Source organism: Balaenoptera ricei, chromosome 15, assembly GCF_028023285.1.
Source record: "Balaenoptera ricei isolate mBalRic1 chromosome 15, mBalRic1.hap2, whole genome shotgun sequence".
In the NCBI taxonomy this organism is placed as follows: Eukaryota; Metazoa; Chordata; class Mammalia; order Artiodactyla; family Balaenopteridae; genus Balaenoptera; species Balaenoptera ricei.
In genome coordinates, this window is record NC_082653.1 from 65,716,897 (window position 1) to 65,741,189 (window position 24,293).

Below are 24,293 nucleotides of genomic sequence, written 5' to 3' on the forward strand. Positions count from 1 at the left end.
ATAAATAATTTAAAAATAAAAATAAAAATAAAAAAATAAAGCTATAAAAGACTATCTTGGGACTGGAGAAATTTGAAAATGACAGGAATATGATATTGGCATTAATTTTCTTAGGTGTGATAATGTTATTGTGGATATATAGAAAAAAGAATGTCCTTATTTTTAGGAACTGCACGTTCAAGTATTTAGGAATGAAATGTCATGATGCCTACAACTTAATTTCAAATGGTTCATCATCACGCACACAAAAAAGTATGTATATACAGAGAGAAAACAAACGTAGCAGAATGTTAACAGTTGGGACAGCCAGGTAAAGGGTATATAAGTTTTCATTGTTGCTTTTTTCAACTTTTCTATAGATTTAAAATTTTTCAAAATAAAAAGTAGGGAAAAATAAAATTACAATGGAAAAAATTAAATTAAGGCTTACAAGAATTGCCTACATTCTTATCATAAAGTTCTGTGTAGGAAATTTTCCACTGCAGCTCTATTTTAGGGATAAAAATAGACTCCTGGAAACAACCTAAATGTTGTTTAAGGAAATGGATGAACAATTTATGATCCATTCATACAATAGAATAAAGAACCACTGAGAGAGAGACAGACACATACAGATATGACTGTCTTAGACAGAAACTAAGTAGTTAGGAAATAGAATTGGAGAATGAATTTCCACCATATACTCTTTTATACTTTTTGAGTTCTGTTCCATGTGAATGCATTTCTTACTAAAAAAATCAAAGCTCAAAATTAACTTTAAAAGAATGAGAGCTCTCTATGTGTTGGCCTGGAAAAGGGCACAATACAAAGTGAAAAAAAAAATTAAGCTGCCAAACAGTATTATTCCATATGCATTAAAAATACATTTTTCGTAATAAATTTCTGGAAGGGTTCATAAAATGTTAACAGTGGTTACCTCTTAGAGTAGGACTAAGAGCTGAGAACGAGGAGCAATATTTTCTCTTTAATTTATACCCTTTTCTGTACTGCTTGAATTTTTCAATATATGTAACATACTATTATTACAATAAAAATATATAGACTCAATTTAGTTTAAAAAATAATAAAACCTGAGAGAGGAATTCAAAGTTCTAGACTTTTCATTTAAAGATTAAGAAATGGAAAAAAATAAGATAAAATAAAATAAAGATGAAGAAATGGAATTCCATGAGACTGTAAGTCCAGGGTTGGCAAACTATAGCCCACAGGCCAAATCTGGCCCACAGCCTTTTTTTTTTTTTTTTTAATATTCATTTAGTGGCACCCCATCTTTGTTGTCACACGTGGGCTACTTAGCTGAGGCATGCATGTGGGATCTAGTTCCCTGACCAGGGATTACACCTGGGCCCCCTGCATTGGGAGCGCAGAGTCTTATCCACTGCGCCACCAGGGAAGTCCCGAGCCTAATTTTTATAAATGAAGTTTTACTGGAACACAGTCATGCCTGTTAGTTTATATATCATCTATGGCTGCAACATAGATGATATATAAACAGTTGAGTTGAATAGTTGCTATAGAAACCATATGGCCCACAAAACCTAAATCATTTACTCTCTTTCCAGCCTCTGGTATAAATGGTTAGAACACTAGGGAGTGGCATCGCTGGGATTTGAACCCTCAACTTCCTGTCCTCAGGACTGAGCATTTCTGCTCTCTCCAAATTCCACACTAGACACTACATTCCTTGTGCCATCGCTTCTCGGCCTTTTGGCTAAGATCAAGTGTACATTCCTTGTGCCATGTCTGAATTGTCTTTATACCCCTAGCAGCTAGCACAGTGCTTGGCAATAGAAGACACTCCAAATCTTCTCAATGACCATGTCTTATCTTCATAATCAGAAACAAAGAAACAATCCCAAAGGGGACTAGAAGAGAGATACTAGGAAAAGGGATCTGGGTAGAATAGAGCCAACTGACACTCTCAAACACAGTGAGAACCCTGCAAACCCAAGTTCAGAAGTGACCCAAGATATTCCAGCATCCAGAGGGAGATTCCAAAACAAAGGTGGGCCTGGCGGAGCCAGGAGTGACTTACTGACCTCTGCGGGTGGAGCACTGTGAGGAAAGCCAATAAAGAATGCAAAGAAGCCTTGAACATAAAAGACAGACATGTCAAGGTGGGAATGTTCTAGAAGACAAAGTCATATTTACCGTGTCATGCTGATTGTCAGAGGTATTATTGCCAAGCACAGCCCAATCAGCAACACCAACAGGAAGAAGAAATTAGAATTAGATGCTCTGAACTGCCTTGGAGAGGGTCTGCAGGTGTAAAGAAGACTTATCTAAGGGGAGAGGAAGAAAGAGGAAAAATTAAGAGCACAGCTTCCTTGAGGATAAATGAGCACAGTCATGTATGACAGAATGTAAATCGGTATAATCTTTCTAGAGTAGTCAGCAGTATAGACCAAAATTTTAAAAATGGGTCAAAAAATAAGTATATGGATATTTACTGCTACAGTTGTTAATAACAGGGAATAACTGAAAGCAACCTAAGTAGCTACCTAAGGGGTTCCTTAAAGGTTAAAGTGCATCGACACAATGGAAAACCACATAGCCCTTAGAAAAGCTTTATATCCTACACGGCACTGTGAAATGAAAAGGGTAGATTCCAAAACTCTGTACTGTATCATCTTGTTTAAGTTTTTTTTTTAGTATTTTTTTAACATTTTACTGTAAATTTCTTTCTTTTTTTAGCTTTATTGAGGTATAATTGACAAATAAAATGGTAAGATACTTAAGAGCGTACAATGTGATGATCTGGAAGAATTCGAAAAGTATTTGTTCTCTACAGGGGTTTAAATATGTACTAAATATATACACACCAAAACAGGAGATATTTGCTTGAATTTTACAAGCATATGTATTTTTCCTATATATTAAAAATAAATATTTCCATTGAGGGAAAAAAGACTTGAAGGAGAAATCAGGTGGGGACGGGGAGAGGGGTACAGTAATGGGCAACCAATTCCTCCTTAATGTTCTAGAAAGCTACAGCCTCGGGAAGGGGCATCAAGCTCCTGTGACTACAGCAGCTGGAACATCTTGTGAGCCGAGGGCACTGAGCACCAGGGACACTTGGTGTCCTGTTAGGGTGTCTGGGGGCAGGTGGCCAGACAGACTGGGGTGTCAGAACTCGGTCCAGTGCCTGTGACCCATTCCATTACCCCTACGCTGTCTTTACTGGGCTACACACTAGGAAACCACTGCCTAACATATTTTCTGGAAGAAGAACAAGTTCCTCTGAGTTTTCTCGCATCCATGTCTCCTTTGGTGACTTCAGCCGATTTAAGTTTCCAAATGAAAGCATCAGAACATTCTTCAAAGGCCAAAACACCCAGGTCGAAAGTATGACCCAATTCAAGGCCCTGCCTACTGGATTAGGAGCTTAGGCTCTGGAGTGAGGTAAACCTGGGTTCAAATCCCAGGAGTCATTTATAAGCTGTGTGAGCTTGGACCAGTTACTTAACCTTTCTAAACTTCAGCTTCCTAATTTATAAAATATGGTTACTAGCAGTGCCTACTTCAAAGGGTGTGTGTAAGTGTTACATGATAATCTATGTAAAGTGTTCAGCAGAGCGGAGGTACACAGTATTATCATCTGTTATTATCGTTGTCATTATTATTACTACTATTATTACTTCCATTTATGAATCCTCAGGGCTTGGCATAATAGGTGATCAATAATGTCGGGGGTTATTAACAGAGGCTACCTCTGGAAGAAGGGATGGAATACATATCTGTATTGTTTAAATGTTTAATAGTGAGCATATATTGCCTCTACAATAAAGAAAAAGTTTGGTTAACAAGCCCAGATAAGTTAGCCCGCTATAGAGCTACTTCACCCATTAAGCACTTAGTTCAGGTACAATGCCTAGGGCCTGTGAGCTGTTTGAGGAGCTACACAAATAATTGAGAACTGAAAATAAATGCACCAGCTCCAAAATCCAAACAGGAAACTACAAAACTTTAGTTAATAAACCTTTTGTTAAACATCACCAAAATGAACCACTGTCAACTGATAGATCAATTGCAACGCAACTCTCAGTTACATACAAAAAACATTTAAATCACAGGAACAAAATCATTCTTAACAAAACTCTCAAAATGATAAAAATGTGAAAATCCATTCAGTCTTTTTTCCAGAATAAAAATATGTATCAAATAACGGATGCAGTTTTGATACATCTGATAGGATGTGGGTGGGCTCCAAGCATATGTGTGCCGAATGTCTTGCAAGGTCAAGGATGGTCTCGGTTACTGACCCCTCAACCCCACCTCTCCTTACCTCCTTCACGTAAAAGATGATAATGAACTTCAACGTTGCAACTGCAGGAAGAAGGGGTGAGAAGAAGGCTCCCATCCAGCAAATGGTTTGCCCATAAACGATCCCTAGAACATTATCAGGGATAGCAAACTCCTGCTGTCCCCAGCACCGAAACAGCTTCCAAGAGGAACAGTAGGTCACCAGGAACCTGGAAACAAACAGGACCATTTACCACCAGGACTACAGTGTCTGCCAAGGCCACAGAACCACATCCACAAAATTAGGGCTGTTTCCACACATAACTTCTCATGGAAACTGGTTAGTCATATGTCTAGAAGATGCAGAATATAGTGAACTCTGGAATCATTAACACCAGGGTCCGAGTCTCAGATCTACACTTTATCAGCCAAATCACGTTAGATAAGGCTCATTTTTCTCATCTGGAATGTGAGGGGATTATAGTACAGCCTACTTCACTGCGTTGTGGTTGACAGTAAATGACACGGGCAATCTCTGTGCTCTAGTTTGCCACTCAATCCAAAAAGTATTGAGCTATTGTGCATCCATACAGAAAATGGCTTATGAGGACCCTACCACCTTGCATGCTACTCCCTGGAATTCTAGAAGCTTTCTACAAAAACCCTAGGACCAGGGGCCTGAGATAAACACACAGAGTTGTTCACTGTAGCACTACCACATATTAGCAAAAATACTGGAAACAACCAAATGCCCATCAGTAGGGGCTGCATCGACAAATCAGAAGCCATGGGTACAGTGGAATAGCATACAGTCCTTAAAACGAGAGAGGAAAATCCACGTGCCTTGACAGGGAAAGCTGTTCATGGTAGTTTGTTTGTATGGGGGAGAAAAAGCAAGCTGTGGGCCCATGTGGATGTACCATGATCCCACTTGTGGGGTAAAAAAGAACACTTCAAGCAAGACTGTGAGTTTACTTACACATGTATTTATGCAAATGTGTGTTTTTATTGTTAAGAACTGCTGGATCTACCCCAAAGTGTTAACAATGGTCACCTCCGTGGAGTGGGGTGGGATTGGGAAGTAGGGGTAAGGTAACAAAAGACAACTCTCACTACTCTCCGGATTTCTGTATTTATTTAAGTTTAAATATTAAAAAACTTTAATACGCACATATTCACATCATATTTGTGTAATTTTTTAAAAGGACGGTTTCTTTTTTAATGTTTACTTTTAAGGGCTTACTGGACTTCTGGCATGTACCAGGAGAATTTGTACATGTGGGTAAAAAAGTGATTAAGTGAACAGGGTTTCACTTAAGGCTCAAGGACATGCTGAGAATAATTTTTTTTTTTTTAATGACAGCAAAGTAATGATAATCCTGATGGTGACAGTTAATGTTTTGTTGAGTTCTGTGGCATGGAGTGTTCTTAGTACTTTTATCTGCATTTTGTCATTTAATCCTCACAACAGTGCTATGAGGTGGGCACTGCTACTATTCCCATTTCACAGGTAGGAAAACAGGCACAGAGCTTAAATAACTTGCCCTCAGTCACATGACTAGGAAGCGGCAGTGCTGGGTCTTGAACCCAGACTAGGAAATGTGGTATCCACTGCAGCCCAGAGGGGCTGGCAAGATGTCACCCCACGGCAGCCCCGCGGAAAGCAGCACCATTTCTGCTTCGTGCTGCCTTTCAATGGGGCACATCATGGACCAGGGGGAGGTGATGGCCTGGAGCTTTTTCAAAGTCACCAATGGCTGTCAGTGGTTCCCAGGATGCGGAATCATCCAGCACTTTGTGAAGAGCAGCTGTGATGGGAACCTGTGGTGGGGATGAGGGAAAGGGTGAGGGGGTAGGGGGAGATAAGAGGGGTACCCCTCACACTTACTTTCTAGGAAAATCCACAAAGAGTGTCACAGCCAAGATGATGATGAGGTCAAAGATCATCAGCTTGTACATTTCCTGCCCAACTTGGGTCTCCCAGCACTGAAACCCAGAGAGAAATGAGCCTGACTTGGAGCAGAAAAAGCCAGGTTCTCCCAATGCCATTCCCAGCCCCCGATCCTGCTGCCTCTGGAAGGCATCAGCCGATGCTCCTCTGAGCTCCAGCACAGACTGTGGTTTTCAAGCCCTTAGAATTAGAAGTGCCTGGTGTGCCAGATTCTGCTACACAGCAGGAATGAGGATCAACTGGGATTCAAACCCTTGGCTTCACGGGCTGTTCTCTCGACCCCAATGCTACTACCCCCAAGTGACCCGCTGAGCAGGACGCCCATCCCCGCAGCCTCACCGGGTAGAGTTTCTGGTTGTAGCCGCAGAGCTCACACGAGTAGTTATCGCAGGATGTAATCTCGGAGCCCAGAGTGAACACCAACACACAGATGGTGGCCAGCCGCATAAAGACACACCTGCAGGGAAGAGGGTAGGAGGGAGGATGGGTAGAGGAGGGCTCAGGGCAGGCGGGCCCCTTGGAACAGGGCTGGGGTGCAGAGAAGCTGCCTTTCTTAACAGCAAACCCACAAATGGGCACAGAGTTTCTGTTTGGGATGATGAGCAAGTTCCGGAACCAAACAGTGGCAATGGTGGCACAACACGGAGCACGTACTTAATGCCACTGAATTGTACACTTAAAAGTGACTAAGATGGTAGATTTCATGTTATATGTATTTTACTACAATATTTTTTAAATGGCGGAGGAAAAAAAAACAGATCAGAAAGCTGGGAACTCCTGAATCCATGATGACATAGCCACGCCGAGAACAATTCCTGGAAAGAACTAATTGAATCTTCTAAGTATCAGCTTTGAGAGATGGCTGATATATTGAGAAGTGAAAAAAATACACTGCAGAGTTTCACGTAGATACAATCCTATTTCTAAAAGAAAACAAAACGTGTGAATGTTGGCAGGGACAACAGGAACCGTGCAGATGAGGGCTGCTGGGGGAAAATGGATTCAAGAGAGGAGGGCAGAGGGCTCATGTTTTTTTTAACTGATGAGGATGATTATAATTTTTGTGACTTTCTGTTTGAATTAAAACAAAAAAGAATCCCACAAGGACTCAGAGGCAAAGAATATACAAATCAATTTTCACTGCAAAGTAAAGGAGCTGTTACAGTGGAGGATTACTGGACTGAATATCAATATTATGACATAGTATGAGTGTGTTTCGTGTTTGGTAATTGCAATCATTTTTGCTTTTGTTGTGGTCATCCATTTACAATGCTTGGTGTCAGTCTATTTATCTCTTGTAAAAATAAAATACAGTGTGTGTGTGTGAAAAACAAAACAAAACAAAACAAAACAAAACTTCATGGCCCCTGGGGATAATTTAACAGAGAACGAAGGAGCCTAAATCCTGAGACAGTGGGATTCCAGTACCAGCTCTGTCATGACTACCTCTGAACATCTCTTAAGAATGATTAAAAATAACCAACTTTGTTTAAAAAAAAAAAAGATGCTTCATCTATTGTTTGGTTTGTAATAAAAAAAATAAACGATATAGAAACATTAAAAAGTGTGTGGGTAGGGGAGCAAACCCACACCATCCACCTGACATGCTGTGCCTCCCTCGGGGCGGACGTGAGTACCTAGCACCACCGAAGAGGTTTCCATAACTAAAAACTGAAACGGAATCTAATAAAAAGTCTGAATCTACATTTGCAGAGGGATACAGGAAAACAAAAGACACCATGAGGAAACAATGGACTAAATCCAAAGTAGAGAACATTCTATAGGACAAACACCTCAGCTTCTCCCACAAATCAATAGCATAATACAATGGGGGAATTCTTGAAAGAATAAAGGGGACTTAAGAGGCATAACAACCCAACACAGCATGCGGCCTTTCTTTGGATCTTGGTTTGAATAAACCAACCATAGAAAGTCCTCTGCAACTCCATCAGGGGACTGACTTAATTCTGTGAGGTGTGATGACGATTATGTTTAAAAAGAAAAGTTCTTGTCACTTAGAGATATACTGAGCTGTTTACAGGTGAAATGACATGTTACCTGAGATGTGCTGAAAATGATCCAGCAGAGTTGGGGGGACCGCATGAAACAAGACTAGCGAAACGTTGGTAAATAGTTGAAACTAAGTGATGGGCACACATGGGGGTTCACTATACTGTCCTGTTTGAAAATTTCCAAAATAAAAAGATTTGTTTAAACAAAGATGCAAATGCCATCATCTGAGGCTTTTGAGAAGCAGACAGAAAACATTCCAGGGTCACAAAGTCCCCACCTGGTCCTCCTTAACTCATGTGTGTTAACTCCCCGGGCCCAGCTTTACACCTGCCATTTCTTTATTTTTTATTTTATTTTTTTAGGAAACTGAATATTTGTTTAGTATGAGAAGAGACATTACAACAAATTATAAAGAGTCAGTGGGAGCCCGCTGCGGGCCTCTCAGGCCGGTGATTTGCTCACGCGCCTCCATGAGCTTGGCCCACGGCCTCTGACAGCGCCCACCCGAGCGCCCCGGGAGCCGGCAGGCAGCGGTCCTCGCCGGGGACCCTCCAGCGGGCCCAGGGGGGCAAACGTGGTTCTAAATCCAGCATGTGCATACTGAAGCAAGTGAAAGGATTTAATACGAAGCACAGAAGCAGGTAATGCCAAAAAGCAAGCAGTAGTCGGTACACATTTAGTGACTGGGGCAGCATCTCCTTCTCCCACTGCTGCTGAGACGGCGGAAATCAGTCGAGCTCAGTATGAAATGGAACACACCGAAGGTATTATTAGTCAGAGAATGAGGGTCTCGGAAAAATTAAAGGTAGCGCCACCAAATGCTGACCTGGAACAAGGATTCCAAGAAGGAGTTTCAAATGTTAGTGTGATTACGCAGGTTCCAGAGAGAGTTGTTGTAGCAGGAAATAATGAAGACATTCCATTTTCAAGACCAGCAGATCTTGACCTTATACAGTCAACTCCCTTCAAACCTCTGGCACTAAAAACACCACCTCGTGTGCTTACGCTAAGTGAAAGACCACTAGATTTTCTGGATTTAGAAAGACCTCCTCCAACCCTTCAAAATGAAGAAATCCATGCAGTTGGCAGGCTAAAATGAGAGCGCTCTATGAGTGAAAATGCTGTTTGCCAAAATGGACAGCTGGTCAGCACTGACTCCATGTATGGCATTTCAAATACAGATACAACGATTGAAGGAACCTCAGATGACATGACGGTTGTAGATGCAGCTTCATTAAGATGAAAGATAATCAAACTAAATAGACGTCTACAACTTCTGGAAGAGGAGAACAAAGAACGTACTAAAAGAGAAATGGTCACGTATTCAATTTCTGTAGCATTCTGGCGGCCTAACAGCTGGCTCTGGTTTCGCCGCTAGAGGTAACCTCAACTCTCAAAAATACTGTCTCAACAGCTGGAAATATAAAGAATTTGCAAACGTCTTTGTTTCTGTCTTTGCGTTGTATGCCGTTTTGCAGTCCACGCCCTGAAAATGTATTTCTCCCAGAAAGGAGGTAGGGAAAGACTTATATTTGCAGAAGTAAAGGTATATTCTGTCACTTGACTGTATATAGTTTTAACCAGTTTTGCCGTAACACCTACTTAAAATTCTCCCTTTGCATGTTTTGTAAATAGGATCTAGTTTGTTTTTTTTTTTAAGGAACTTTTTTTGCCTCATCAATCTGCACAGCTAATTCTATGAATGGGAGAGAAACAAGTGTATAGGAAATGGATTTAGAGAAGTGTCTGTAAAGGAAAAATAATACTTTATTTTGTCCTGTTTCTCAAACACTGTTAGATTAAACCGTTTAGTTAATAGACATTTTTGCATCCACATTTCAACATTAACACTACAGAAGTCATGGTCTGGTGTCAGATTTAATAAACTCAAGCCACCTCATGTTTCATGATCACCTTCAATAAAATAATGCCTAACATTTTCAGCAGTTTGTCTAAGATGTGGGCAAAATGTGCATTTTTATTTTTATTTTAGTTTTGCAGATGGTTTTCTATAAAGTACATTTTTACTAAGTCCATGTGTGAATGATTTAAAAAACTACAGGATAAGGTACAAATGTAGTGTATTTAATAAACTGTCAACCAAAAAAAAAAAAGAGTCAATGGTAGCACACACAGTCGGTGACTGGGCCACATTTTTCTCAGCACTCACTCCAGCAACAGTCTCAGGTTCCTACTGCAAGTTCCTACTGTAACTCTCCTCCCAAGGCCATGCATGGGCCTAGCGGGGTAGAAGTGTGAGGGAGTTAATGCCCCTGGGAGCCAGCCACCCTTAGGCAGGGGAGGACAAATACTTGTTGGAGGACAAACACTCCTGCATAGGAAAAGTCTAAGATATTTTCCACGCAAACTCCCAGAGTTGTCCCATAGGACTGAGCCCCAGTTGCAACTTGCCAAATAACATACCCTTTATAAGGTGCCTTCCCTTCTCTCTCTCACTTCCTCACTCTCCTGCTTGTATACACTTGTCTTTCTAACATCTTCAGAGCAACATTTCTTCCAAGGGCCCCACCCTACGCCCTCAGCTGTCGCTGTGCTAATACATGAAAAAAATATAGACACTCAAGTCAAAAAGATTTCCCTGCATGTGCAAACTCTGATTCATTCATGGGGGCTGTCTGAAGGCTGAGGAGGATTCTTGGCTCAGCAGGGAAAGGTACCACAATGGATTAGCAATGTCTGCCGTGGGCAGGGGAGGGGACAAGTGGTGACTTGCTTGGCACGTCTAGGCATTACCTAAGGATTGTCAGCCGGATCTCAAAGCCTGGGGAATAATCCTCATAGTGGATGATCTTGGCAAAGATTATTGGGGTGATAAAATTGGCCAGCGTGATCACAATAGAAGGCAGGTACAATATCAAGAGGTTCTCTCCAAAAACCATCTTGTCAATTTCCTATGAAGATAACAAAACTGGTCAGGAGTATAATAATTTGCATCACAAATGAACTGACCTTAAAAGAACTCAACTATATGTATGTCAAGTCATATGCTGAACACCTTAAACTTATACAGTGTTGTATGTCAATTATATTTCATTAAAACTGTAAGGGAGAAAAAAAACCCAAACATGTTTAGCAAACAAAACAAAACATTTGTTTTGTTCAACATGGCACCTAAAACTAAGCCATCTCCTTCCTTGGGTGTTCAAACAGAGGAACCATGATCTAGTACCAAACTAGAAGAAAACTGAGCTCTACTGGATTTATTAAGGTGAAATATAAAAAATCCATGTATTCTGTATCAATGAGCAATTTAAAGCATTTTCAAGGCTGAACTAATTGACTTGGAACAGCCATTCTCTCCTTCTTTCATAATAATAGACTACTTAGTCACATATATGGCTATCTAAGATAAAACTAAATTTCCTAGGTAATTTGACTGTCTTCCTAGGTAAATGGCTCTCTGACTAAATTCTGGCCAAAGGGATATAAGAGGAAGTGTTAAGTGCAACCTCCAGGTCCTGCCCTTGAAGGGAAGGGGTGTGCTCTCCTCATCTCCTTCACTTCCTTCCCATTGGCTAGAATGTGAATGTGGTGAGCTACCCGGTGCCATACAGAAGAAGACCACATTATAAGGATGGCAGAGCTACAAGATGGAAGGAACCTGGGCCCCTGATGATTGATTTCATGAAGCAGAGCCACTAGACCAACCTGGATTTTTCTTTCTTTCTTTTTTTTTTAATTTGTTTTGGCTGTGCTGTGCAACGCGGGATCTTAATTCCCCAACCAGGGATTGAATCCATGCCCTCTGCAGTGGAAGCATGGAATCTCAACCACTGGACTGCCAGGGAAGTCCCCAACTTGGATTTTTAAAACCATTGTTATTTTAGGTAAACTGAGGCCCCAGCTAGTAAGTTGTGCAGTTGGGGATTAAATCCAGGCAGTCCAACCTGGATTTGAACATTGTAAACTCCAGGAGGAGGAGGTACCCCAAACACTCTATTTTGGATGGTTTTTTTTTGCTATTGAAAGTGGAAACTAGTCACTCTGATTTTAGGTTCTCTGTCATATCAGCCAAACTTATAACCCCCTATGTAAAGCAGAATGATGACAGTATCTACCTGAGAGGTTTGCAATACACATAGCATACATAACGTCCAATGGGACTAAAAGTTAAATTGACTTTCACGGAGCACTTACTTTTCTCATGTGTTCTTGAGAGAATATAGTCGCTCTATAGATTGCATAAAAGCATGCCGCTAAAACGGCCAGCACGATACAGTTCAAAAACAGTCTCAAAGAGTAAATCCGTATCGTTTCTTCTGAGGTCCTTTCTGCTATTTTCTGCCGTATTCTTTCTTCCTCCAGATCTGCCTAAGAACAAAAGAAACCTTATTAGTGAGCACTGGGATGAAGGGATATTTAGGGGTGGAAACTGTGACTCACCGTCATACTCTCCCTCTTGATCTTTAAAGTTTCCTAAATATTCATCTCCCCCAGGATATCCTCCTGGACCAAGCCCAACCAGTTTCCATGTCTCCTAAAGGCCTAAATGAAGGCAGACCTTCTATTTAAGATTGAAATTAGACTCCACAATAAATGTGAAAACAGAATTATAACCTATTCAGGACATTACCTATATGTTATTTCTTTAAACAAATAATACACTTCATTTGATTCCTTCCATCTCACTTCATTAAGCTTTTGATATCACTGTCTCCTCCTCCTTTTTTGGGCAGGTTTGATCAAGATGCTATTTGTTACTCCTTTTCTACTGATTAATTTGGAAGTTCTGCTTTTTCATATTCTCTCCACTCCACCTTATTATCATAGCATTCTTAGTCCTATTTCTCCTGGTTTAAGAGATGTTTATGACAGGTTCTCATCAAGCAGAAAAATAACAGTACAAACCAACAAGGACCTACTGTATAGGACAGGGAACTCTACTCAATATACTGTGATAACCTGTATGAGAAAAGAATCTAAAAAAGAATGAATATATGTATAACTGAATCACTTTGCCACACACCTGACACTAACACAGTATAGTAAATCAACTATACCCCAGTAAAATTAAAAAAAAAAAGAATAACAGTTTTCTTCAACTAGGATTAAAATAAGTTTTCTAAATTAAAACAAAAACAAAAAATAGTACAAGGTGATGGGGGAGATGGGAAGATACCACCTCTTTTCCCAGCCCCAGTTCACCAGCTTCATGCTTGGGCCTAAGGTGATCAACCCCAGGAAGTGGTTCTCTGCAAAAAGCTCTTGAAAACTACATAGGGCTACACAGCTAAGCACTGGGGACAGCCTGGCCCCCACCAGCTCCTTTGCAAGCTGTAACCCTGCCTCCCGCCAAGAGAAAACTGAGTGGCACTCACTCGGAGCTCGTAGCGCAGGCTGCTGTGCCTCAGGTCCGCCATGCCGCGGTTGGTGATGCAGAAGTCCCAGCCCGCAAAGATCTTGTTGCAGTAACTCTGGAAGTGCTCCTCGCTCCGGATCAGATTACTTTTGAACCCTTCCACCGACCTGACCCCAAAACACGTTTATCGTTCTTATAAGAACAACAAAATACAGGCCCATGGATATGCTTTGTCTAAAATTTAAAAGTTACACATAGCTGCATCTTCCACCCATTTTGACATGTTTGGTCAAGTTTTGGATCGTTCTAAATATGTGGCAGCTAACCAGGCATCTCAGTGTTGAAAATCACTTCCTTTCATCCATTCAATGGCTTCTTTCGCAGCTAGAATAAAATCCAAACTCTTTTAATACACCCTAGGGGTCCTACATGACCCTGCATGGCGCCATCTTTCCTCCCATAGGGCCACTCTGCTGTAATGACAAAGGTTTTTTTCCTATCCACAAACACACAAACCTCTCCTCCAGCCTCAGGGTCTTTGCACTTGCAGTTCCCTCTGCCCTCTCCTCTTCCCATGGCTGCCTCCTTCTTATCCCTCAGTTTTCACTCAAATATCCCCTCCACAGATTCCCCACCATCCCATCTAAAGTTGTGACTCCTACTTCAAGTCAGTCTCTTTAATTTCCTTCACAGCAATAACCTAATCTCCAATCATCTCATTTATGTGTTTACTGTTTGTAGCCCCTTACCCTGACTAAATTTTAAACTCCTTGAGGGCAGGTACCCTGGTTGTCTTCCCACCTTTATATCCGGAATGCCTGGATATAAATATGGCCACTATCCAACTGATGGATAAATGCATGAATAAATGACTTAAATAGTAAAATAACCAAATATTTAGCGAGCACCTGTTTTGGTCAGATGCAACTCTGTTGCACAAGTTCATAATCATTACTCATTCAAATGCTTTCCTGGAAAAAAATACACTCTGGCACTTGACATAAAAACGTCAAATGCCACACACTCTGTAGACAAACCAGGGTATTTTTAGGATTTGCTACTGAGTTGTGAAGACAATAGAAATGAAAGGAATTATAGCAATCAGTTGTTCTGCCAAAGGTTCACAGCAAAGAATTTATGTCAGAACCAGCTGGGGTGCTTTTCCAAAATGCAGACTCCCGGGTGATTTCATATCCTGAGATTTTTAATTCAGTAGGTCTCATGGGGGGGTGATCCAGAAATATGCTATTTATAAAGCTCCATGGTGATTCTGAGGTCCCACCCCAATTGAACGGTCTGATTTAGACCAAACCTCCATTTTACATGTGAGAAAGCTAAGATCTAGAGAAGGGAAAAAGTATTTCCCTAGATCCAAAGAGCTAGTGGCAGAACTGGGGCTTGTACGATGATGACAACGACGATGATGATGACGATGATGATTTTAATTTAATAAACGTCTAAGTGCCAGGCCCAGTACTAAGTTCTTCACCTGCCTTGTTTCAGTTAATCCTCCCAACAACCCTTCTAGACAACCCTTTTCACAGACAAAGAAAATGAGGCTCAGCGAGGTGAAGCCACATTTGAACCTTGGTCTCTTGACCCCTAAGTCCACCCTCTTTGCCACCCTGTAGCACTTCCTCCTCCCTGGGTAGGCCGCTCCCCATTACTTCACAGCCACCCTCCCTGCAGGCTTCCCCACAAAGCAGTCAAGGCCCGGAGGCGCAGGAGCTCGAGCAAGACCCGGAGGTGGCTTCACTGTTCAGCTGATAAAGCAGCTTCTTCAGGGCCCTTCCAAGGCCCCAGGAGCACCTCTAGCAATGTGTTCATACGGTCTTGTTTTGATTTTTTATCATTTACAAGAGATACTTTCATGTTCTTTGTCTTAGAGAGGGCCCCTCCATACCGTCTACATTGCCGGTCCATAAAACTTGGATCTACCCTTGCCATGAGCACACAACAGCAAAGCCAGAACCCCAATCAACCAACATTTCTTTACCAAGCATCTCTCGGCCCTCAAAATGAGCCACTGCTCCTCTTGTCAGTATGCTGCCCGTTTCTGTGGGGGATGGACACACACCAGTTCATTTTCATCTCATAGATTCTGACTCAGGATATGAGTGCCCAGCCGGGCTCTGGGGTTTTCTCTGTGGTGGTGAACCCTGGTCTCCATGGAGGACAAACTCAGACGCCAAAACCCTGGTCTCTTCTACACCTGTGATAAGGAGCTTCACAGCCCCATGGCTTATAGCACGGCCCGGCTCTCACAGGCACAATGAAGTGGGGAAGAGAGGTGCCCATCCAAGCATTCCCCTTGGGGCAGAGACAGTAAGCCGTCCATCAGGAATGGGTGGTTCTCCTTTCATAGTGTAGCGCTAGTGCTGGGAAGTGGCTGCCAGCCAAGGACAACATTTCCCAGCCTCCCTTTCGGTGAGCTGTGGTCATGTGACTAAACTATAGCTGATGGAATGCAAGTGACATTCATCACTCTCAGGCGGAGCCCAGAAACACTTACCACGTGATACTCCTCCAAGGTCGTTTTCCCTTCCAGCCCTCAAGAGGAACATCTTAAAGCCACATGCTGATGATGGCTGAGCTTCAGTCAACTTGAGTCCCAGCAGGACTGAGAAGGAGTCTCCTACACTAACCTGTGGCCCACTAAGAACTTCATGGGAGAAACATATACAACTTCTATTGCGTTGGGCCATTGTACTTTTGGGGATAGTTGTTTGTTAAAGTAATTTAAAGTAATTAATATTCCCCACTTTTCTTGGGAATTGGTACCTCCCACTAAAATGCCTGTCTACCACGTGAAATGCCACGTTCGCATATGACCCTAACCCACTGGCCACAACTGAAGGGTCAGGATTGGGTACCTGAATGAAGCAGAGCCAGCAAGTCTCTTCAAAGGATTTCTGAGCCTGTGACCCTGGGAGTACACATAAGGAAGCTGCCACCAGAAGAATCAGAGATGCAGGAGCCCTTGCTTTGGGTTGTTTTGAATCCATTCCTATATCCTTGTCCTTCCTGTAATTTGGAGTTTCCTCCCTTCCTTGGTTCTCTCAGCCACTCAGTTCCCCTTTAGCCCAGTTAGTCAGAATTGGGTTTCTGCCACTTGCAACCCAGTAGAGACCTGGTTAGCATATATACCGGATCAAAGATAAGGTTGGTGGGACTTCCCTGGTGGCGCAGTGGTTAAGAATCCGCCTGCCAATGCGGGGGACACAGGTTCGAGCCCTGGTCCAGGAAGATCCCACATGCCGCGGAGCAGCTGGGCCCATGTGCCACAACTACTGAGCCTGTGCGCCTACAGCCCGTGCGCCTAGAGTCCACAAGCCACAACTACTGAAGCCCACGTGCCACAACTACTGAAGCCCGCGCACCTAGAGCCCGTGCTCCACAACAGGAGAAGCCACCACAATGAGAAGCCCATGCACCACAACGAAGAGTAGCCACTGCTCGCCGCAACTAGAGAAAGCCCGCACGCAGCAACGAAGACCCAACGCAGACAAATATAAATAAATAAATAAATAAATAAATAAATAATAAATTAAAAATAAAAAAAGGACTTAGGCTTGATAGGTTTTTAAAAAAAAACAAAGATAAGGTCAGCAGAATGGTACTGGCAAATGTGTTCACTGATGATTGACTGAAGACTCTGGGCTGCTACTCCAGCTCCCAGATGCTGCCTCCATCCTCCAGGTGTCCACAGCCTCCAACACACTCACAAACCTTTTTCCACAAAGCTCAGCCCTGTACTCTGCTCATCCTTTGGGCAATGGCTCTCAGAGTCCACAGACCTTCACGAGACTCCAGCCATCAAGAATAATTCAAAGAGAACACAATGACAAGATAAACTTTACCTTTTCACTATCCAAAGAAGGCTCAGGGCCAGGTAGGCAACTGTGCTTAACACATAAGCCAGAGGCAGATCATAGATGAAGTTCTGAAATTTCACCCCATCAATGGTGTAATGTCCATAAAAGAGGCAGGTATCCTCCAGGAAACCCTGAAACAAAGCCAAGGGCATGAGGTCAGATTGGTGAGTTGACTGCAGGGAACCAGGAAACCAGTCTCTGCCTCAAGGAACTCACATTCCAGTGTCACTGTTCATCCCTGAATTCCCCGGAGACTGGAAAAATTCCAGCTTTGCAGCAACATGGATACAACTAGAGATTATCACGCTAAGTGAAGTCAGAGAAAGATAAACACCATATGATATCACATACGTGACATCTAAAATATGACACAAATGAACCTATTTATGAAACAGAAACAGAATCGTGGACATAGAGAACAGACTGGTGGTTGCCAAGGAGGAGGAGGTTGGGGGGAGGGATGGAGTGGAAGGCTGGGTTAGCAGATGCAAGCTATTATATATAGAACAGATAAACAACAAGGTCCTACTGTATAGCACAGAGAACTATATTCAATATCCTATGAAAAACCATAATGGAAAAGAATATTTAAAAAAAAGTACGTATATATGTGTGTGTGTGTATATATATGTGTATATATATCTGAATCACTTTGCTCTACAGCAGTAATTAACACAACACTGTAAATCAACTATACTTCAATTTAAAAACATTAATTAATTTAAAAAATAATTTAGACCAATTAAAAAAAAAATCTAGAGATATATGGGGTGCTCAACTAGAGTTTGGGGAATAAAGCACAGATAAAGCCTGAGCATTAAAAATACACAGGGGTACAATCCAAAAATGAAATTTAGGAAAGAATTCCATGTGCAATAACAGCAAAAATAATAAAATAATTAGGAACAGATTTAACAAATGAAGTATAAGTATATAAATCTTATATTCTTAAAACTATAAAACATGTTTAAAAAATTAAAGAAGATCTAAATAAATGGAAAAACATCCCCTGTTCATGGATCAGGAGATCCATGGCAACACTCCCCAAACTGATCCACAGAATCAACACATCCCTATCAGAATCCCGACTGGCTTCTTTGTAGAAAATGATAAGATAATCCTAAAATTCATATGGAATTGCAAGGGTCTCAGAATAGCCGAAATAATCTCGAAGAAAAAAAAACAAAGGTGTAGGACTCACACATCCCAATTTCAAAACTTACTACAAAACAACAGTAATCAAGACACTGTGGTACTAGCATAAGAATAGACATATAGATCTATGGAATAGAATTCAGTCCAAAAATGAACCCATACATCTATGGTCAACTGATTTTTGATAAGGAGAAAAAAAAGTCTTTTCAAGAAATGTTGCTGAGACAACTGGATAGCCACATGCAAAAAATAAAATAAAATAAAGTTGAGCCCCTACCTTACAACTTTTAAAAAGTTTAACTTAAAATGGATCAAAGGCCTAAATGTAAGAGCTAAAACTATAAAACTCTTAGAAGAGGAAAGAGTTAAATCTGCATGACTTTGGATTTGGTAATGGATTCTTAGATATGACACCAAAAGCACAAGCAATAAAATAAAAAATAAATTGGACTTCATAAAAATTAAAAACTTTTGTGCTTCAAAGGACACTATCAAGAAAGTGAAAAGACAATCCAGACAATGGGAGAAAATACTTGTAAATCATATACGTTATAAAGTACTTGTATCTAGAATATTTAAAAAAAACCCTCATAACTCAACAATAAAAAGATAGATAGGGCTTCCCTGGTGGTACAGTGGTTAAGAATCCACCTGCCACATATATATGGAATCTAAGGGAAAAAAAAGCCATGAAGAACCTAGTGGCAAGACGGGAATAAAGACACAGACCTACTAGAGAATGGACTTGAGGATATGGGGAGGGGGTGGGGTGAGATGTGACAGGGTGAGAGAGTGTCATGGACATATATACACTACCAAATGTAAAATAGATAGCTAGTGGGAAGCAGCTGCTTAGCACAGGGAGATCAGCTCGGTGCTTTGTGACCACCTAGAGGGGTGGGATGGGGAGGGTGGGAGGGAGGGAGATGCAAGAGGGAAGAGATATGGGAACATATTGTATATGTATAACTGATTCACTTTGTTATAAAGCAGAAGCTAACACACCATTGTAAGGCAATTATACTTCAATAAAGATGTTTAAAAAAAAAAAAAAAAAAAAAGAATCCGCCTGCCAATGCAGGGGACACGGGTTCGAGCCTTGGTCCGGGAAGATCTCACATACTGCAGAGCAACTAAGCCCGTGCGCCACAACTACTGAGCCTGCGCTCTAGAGCCCAAGAGCCACAACTACTGAAGCCCGCGCACCTAGAGCCCATGCTCCGCAACAAGAGAAGCAACCGCAATGAGAAGCCTGCGCACCGCAATGAGAAGCCTGTGCACCACAATGAAGAGTAGCCCTCGCTGGCCGCAACCAGAGAAAGCCTGCACACAGCAACGAAGACCCAACACAGCCAAAAATTAAAAAAATAAATTAAATAAATTTAAAAAAAAAGACTGATAATCCAATTAAAAATGTAAAGAGGATCCAAACAGACATTTATTCAAAGAAGATATACAAAAGGCCAATAAGCGCATGAAAAGATGATCAACATCATTAGTCATTAGAGAAATGCAAATGACAAAACCACAAAGAAATTCCACTGCACACAAACTAGGCTGGCTATAATAAAAAAGTCAGGTAATTGCAAGTGCTGACAAGGATGTGGAGACATCGGAAACCTTATGCACTGCTGGTGAGAATGTGAAGTGGTACAGCCATTTTGGAAAAGTCTGGCAGTTCTTCAAAAAGTTAAACATCCGGTTACCATCTGACCCAGTGATTTCCGCTCCCCAAAGAATTGAAAAGATATATCCACAGAAAATCTCGAACATGAATGTTCTTAGCAGCATTATTCATAACAGCCAAAAGGTGAAAACAACCCAAATGTCCATAATGAATGTATAAACAAAATGCAGTATATCCACACAATGTAATGTTATTTGTCCACACAGGGAATCAAAGATGGATAGATGCTCCAACATGGATGAACTATAAAAAACATGCCAAGTGAAAGAAGCTACAGACAAAAGATCATGGATTAAATGATTCCACTTATATGAAAGTGTCATGAATAAGCATTCATGAGACAGAAAGTAGATTAATGGTTGCTTAGCACTGATTAGGGGAATTGGTAGGTGATAAAGGGTACAGGGTTTCTTTTTGAGGTGATGAAAATGTTCTAAAATTGATTGTGGTAATGTAATGGCTGTATAACTTTGTGAAAATACTAAAAACCACTGAATTGTACACTTTAAATGGATGAATTGTATGATATGTGAATTGTACCTCAATAAAGCTATTACCAGAGAAAAAAACAAAACAAAACAAAAAACCCCTAAAACCCAAAGGTGTCCTATGTGAAAATACAGCAGAGAAAAGTCCGTGACTTCTTATGGTGGGAATAACTGAACACCTCAAACTCCTCCTTGAATAGCAAGGATAGAACATTCTAGGAAAGTGAGGAAGAAAATATACACAGAGAACAGAAATAGTATAAGTAGTACCTAGATGTTCACTACAGTATTGTTTAGAAAGGGGAAAATGGAAGCAATATGAATGTCCATCAATAGGGGACTGGTTAGATCATGAAAAATCCATACTATAAAATATTAAGAAGTCCATATAAGTGCACAAGAAAGGTTGAGAAAGATATTAACCATGGCGTTCAAGGATTGGCGGTCTCTGGGAAGAGGTAATTTTATTTTTTACTCTATAAGTCTTATATTTTTATGATAACCATGTATTCTTATACTGAGTAGTTAAGTAAATTTTTAATAGAAAAAAAAGATGTAGAAACAGAAGACTCCATCTTTTCTTTAACTCTCCTGAAGCTGGGGCACACAGGCCATAAAACTTGCCCAACTGTACAAAACCTGTTTTTATTGCCCCAGATTGGTGTCAGGACTGCCATGAATCTCTCCTACAAAATAAAGTTACATTACAGGACAAAGGTCCACTGGGCCTGGAAAATAATTTCTCTGATACGATCATGAGCTTGCCTCAATTGTTTTCAGCAAAGACAAGCCACTGCTTAATCTCTCTGGCCAGCTCCCTCTTGGGCCTATAATTAAAATTTATATGTGACAAGATAAAGGTTATTAGCTAAAACTACTGTAGTAATCATATTACAATATATAAAGTATCAAACCAACATGTTGTACATTCTCAAAAGTATAGTGTTATATGTCAATCATATCTCAATTTAAAAAAAAACACACATGTAAAAGATGTAAGAATGCTACTTATTTGCTATGTTGAGAACTGTTTTTCAGTGAATAAATGTGATAGGCATACTATAATGCATTAGTGAAGATTTTAAAAACAGGAAAAATGATGGTTGTAAAAGTGCTACTTGCTCAGTATGTTCAGAATACTTTTATTTTAGTCAATGCATGGGATGTCGATTCTGTAATGTGTGTAGAAAAGTTTTTAAAATTCAGTGTGAGAGAGAAGTTTGTAAGACTGCTACAGACTTGCAACACACATGGAGAACAGAACCCTGCTATTTCTTTTTTTTTTTTTTTTTGCTGCTATTTCCATGAATGGATGTGACAGTCATTTTGTAATACATATAGAAATGTTTAAAAACACTTGTAAGAAATATGTTGAAGTGGTATTTGCTTGCTACATAGAAAATCCTGTTCTGTGAGTGGCTGGTCTGTTCATTCTATAAACATGAACAGAAGTGTTTAAAAACACATGAAAAATATGTGTAAGGCTGCTACTTGCTTGCATCGCTGAGAACAGTGATATTACAGGGAATGTACATGATGGCCATTCTGTAATGCATGTAGAATGGTTTTAAAAACACATATTGAAAACAAATAAATTGAAATTAACAACAATAAAATTAAAATTCAGTTTCTTGGTCACATTAGCCACATTTCAAGTGCTTAAGAGTTAGTGGCTGTCAAATTTCACAGCACAGATCCAGAACATTTTTATCACTGTAGAAAATTCATTCTTTGGGGCAGGGCTGTGTTTTATCATGCATAGTTTATTGAACATTTATGATCAAGTGCATCTAAGTCTCCTGTGAAATCTTTCCTATAACGAAGAAGATCATGGTGTGTGGTGATCTACAACGAGGAACTTCTCTCATGGGATGTGACCTAAAGAAATGGGGCTAACAGCAGTTCTGGGATTTGATCTCACTAGCATGTGACCTTGGGTGAGTCACTGACTTTCCTTTCTCCTTGCGTAGTTTGCAAGCTTCCGTTTTCTCATTTGCATAGTGGACATTTTAACACCCACCTGACGATTCCTCTCAGTTGTTCTGAGGAAAACATGAGATCAGAGATGTAAAATCCACTTTTTCAAAACCAAATGCAGTGGACAAATTTGAAGCTTTCTATTTATCGATTCAGAAATGTTCAATGGCATAGCATTTTAATACCAGTAACTTTCAGAAAGATATTTTTATATACTTGTATTTTTTCAAAACATCTAAAGGAGGGGTTCTCAACCTGGGATAATTTTGTCCCCCAGGAAACATCTGGCATGTCTGGAGACATGTTTGTTTGTCACAGCAGTGGGGCTGCTACTGGCATCTAGTGGATGGAGACCAGGGATGCTGTAAACACCCTCCAGGGCACAGGACAGGCCCACAGCAAAGGAGTGTTGGGTCCAAGGTTGAGAAACCCTAGTCTAGAAGGCAGAGACAGCCACTTTTCATAGCTGCAATCTTATCTGCTGAAAAAAAGTGGGATTAAAAAAATGAAAGCACACACACAAAAACATTTTTTAGAATAAAGAAGAATTAAAAACTTTTGGAACTACTATAGGAAGGATGAGATTAATTCTACTTTAGAGCAGCAGGGTTAACCTGGGATTAATAGACTTTTAAGGGATTTCAGGGACTGCGTATGTGTGTGCACAAGTGCGGTGTGTCCATGTGCACATGTAAGGGCATGTATGCACGTGTGTACCATGCACAACTGCGTGTGTAATTGCTGGGAAGAGGAGTTACAGCTTTCATCCAGGTGGTCTAGGATCACAATACGTTAAGGTCTTTCAATGTCAGAGAAGTTAAATAAATTCTATCTGGGTTTATTTTCACTGAAACTTCTTTCTACAGGGGAACTCAGATCTTGTTGCAGGTCAATACGAAGGTGGCAGGAATCAGGAAAAGGCCAAGGGCTGAAAGTGACAAAACACATTTCCTGTATATCTTAGCAGGGGTGGATGAACATTATCCTTGCCGATAAGGTCACTGCAAATCCTGTTTCTTTCACTGGTACTTGTGTCAACACTCGTTTTTGATTCTCACTGCAGACATTCAGGAACCTGGTCTTTAAATTAACCTATTTCAGTATTGAGGGTCCAAATCCAGAGTTATGTTAAATACTTACAGTGCCAGAAAGCAAGTCTATGATATAACTGTAAAAGTAAATGAGTCCAGAACTACTTATTGGATACACTGTGCATTGAATATCTGTAAAAAACAAAAACAAGAACATCAGTGGAAATACCTTCAGTCTCTATAACTTGTCTATCATAATTTGTGTATATATGCATGTATATGTATATACATTTAGATGTCATAAACAATTATATATGGATATGTTTGTGAATCTGTGATTTTCTATTTGCAGTCTAAACGCCAGTGCACCAAGTACACTTCCATTTTCCCCTTTCACCATTCTCTAAATACCTGGGGATACGTGTTTTTTCTATACGTTTCGTATATGGGTCTACTAACAGCAGAGGCTTTCTGATTGTATTGGTATTTTACGTTTTGGGGTTCATGTTTGCACATGTTTTGGAAGATGTGGTCAATATAATTATTATTCCATT

The 24,293-nt window shown here is 40.6% G+C and overlaps 1 protein-coding gene across 3 annotated transcripts in view; it reads right to left on the reverse strand.

The window, feature by feature from the left end:
• The window catches only part of TMC7 (transmembrane channel like 7), a 54,369-nt gene that overhangs the window by 7,155 nt on the left and 22,921 nt on the right, over positions 1-24,293 (reverse strand). For 2 of the 3 annotated variants that reach the window (XM_059897055.1, XM_059897054.1), the window contains exons 5-13: positions 23,849-23,931; positions 17,387-17,532; positions 13,546-13,693; positions 12,365-12,538; positions 10,961-11,118; positions 6,533-6,650; positions 6,131-6,228; positions 4,286-4,472; positions 2,152-2,282 (exon numbers count right to left, since the gene is read on the reverse strand). In XM_059897055.1, the coding sequence (XP_059753038.1) occupies positions 2,152-2,282; positions 4,286-4,472; positions 6,131-6,228; positions 6,533-6,650; positions 10,961-11,118; positions 12,365-12,538; positions 13,546-13,693; positions 17,387-17,532; positions 23,849-23,931 (1,243 nt within the window). The remainder of the gene's footprint in view (positions 1-2,151; positions 2,283-4,285; positions 4,473-6,130; positions 6,229-6,532; positions 6,651-10,960; positions 11,119-12,364; positions 12,539-13,545; positions 13,694-17,386; positions 17,533-23,848; positions 23,932-24,293) is intronic. The other variant, XM_059897056.1, reaches the window with a different exon arrangement.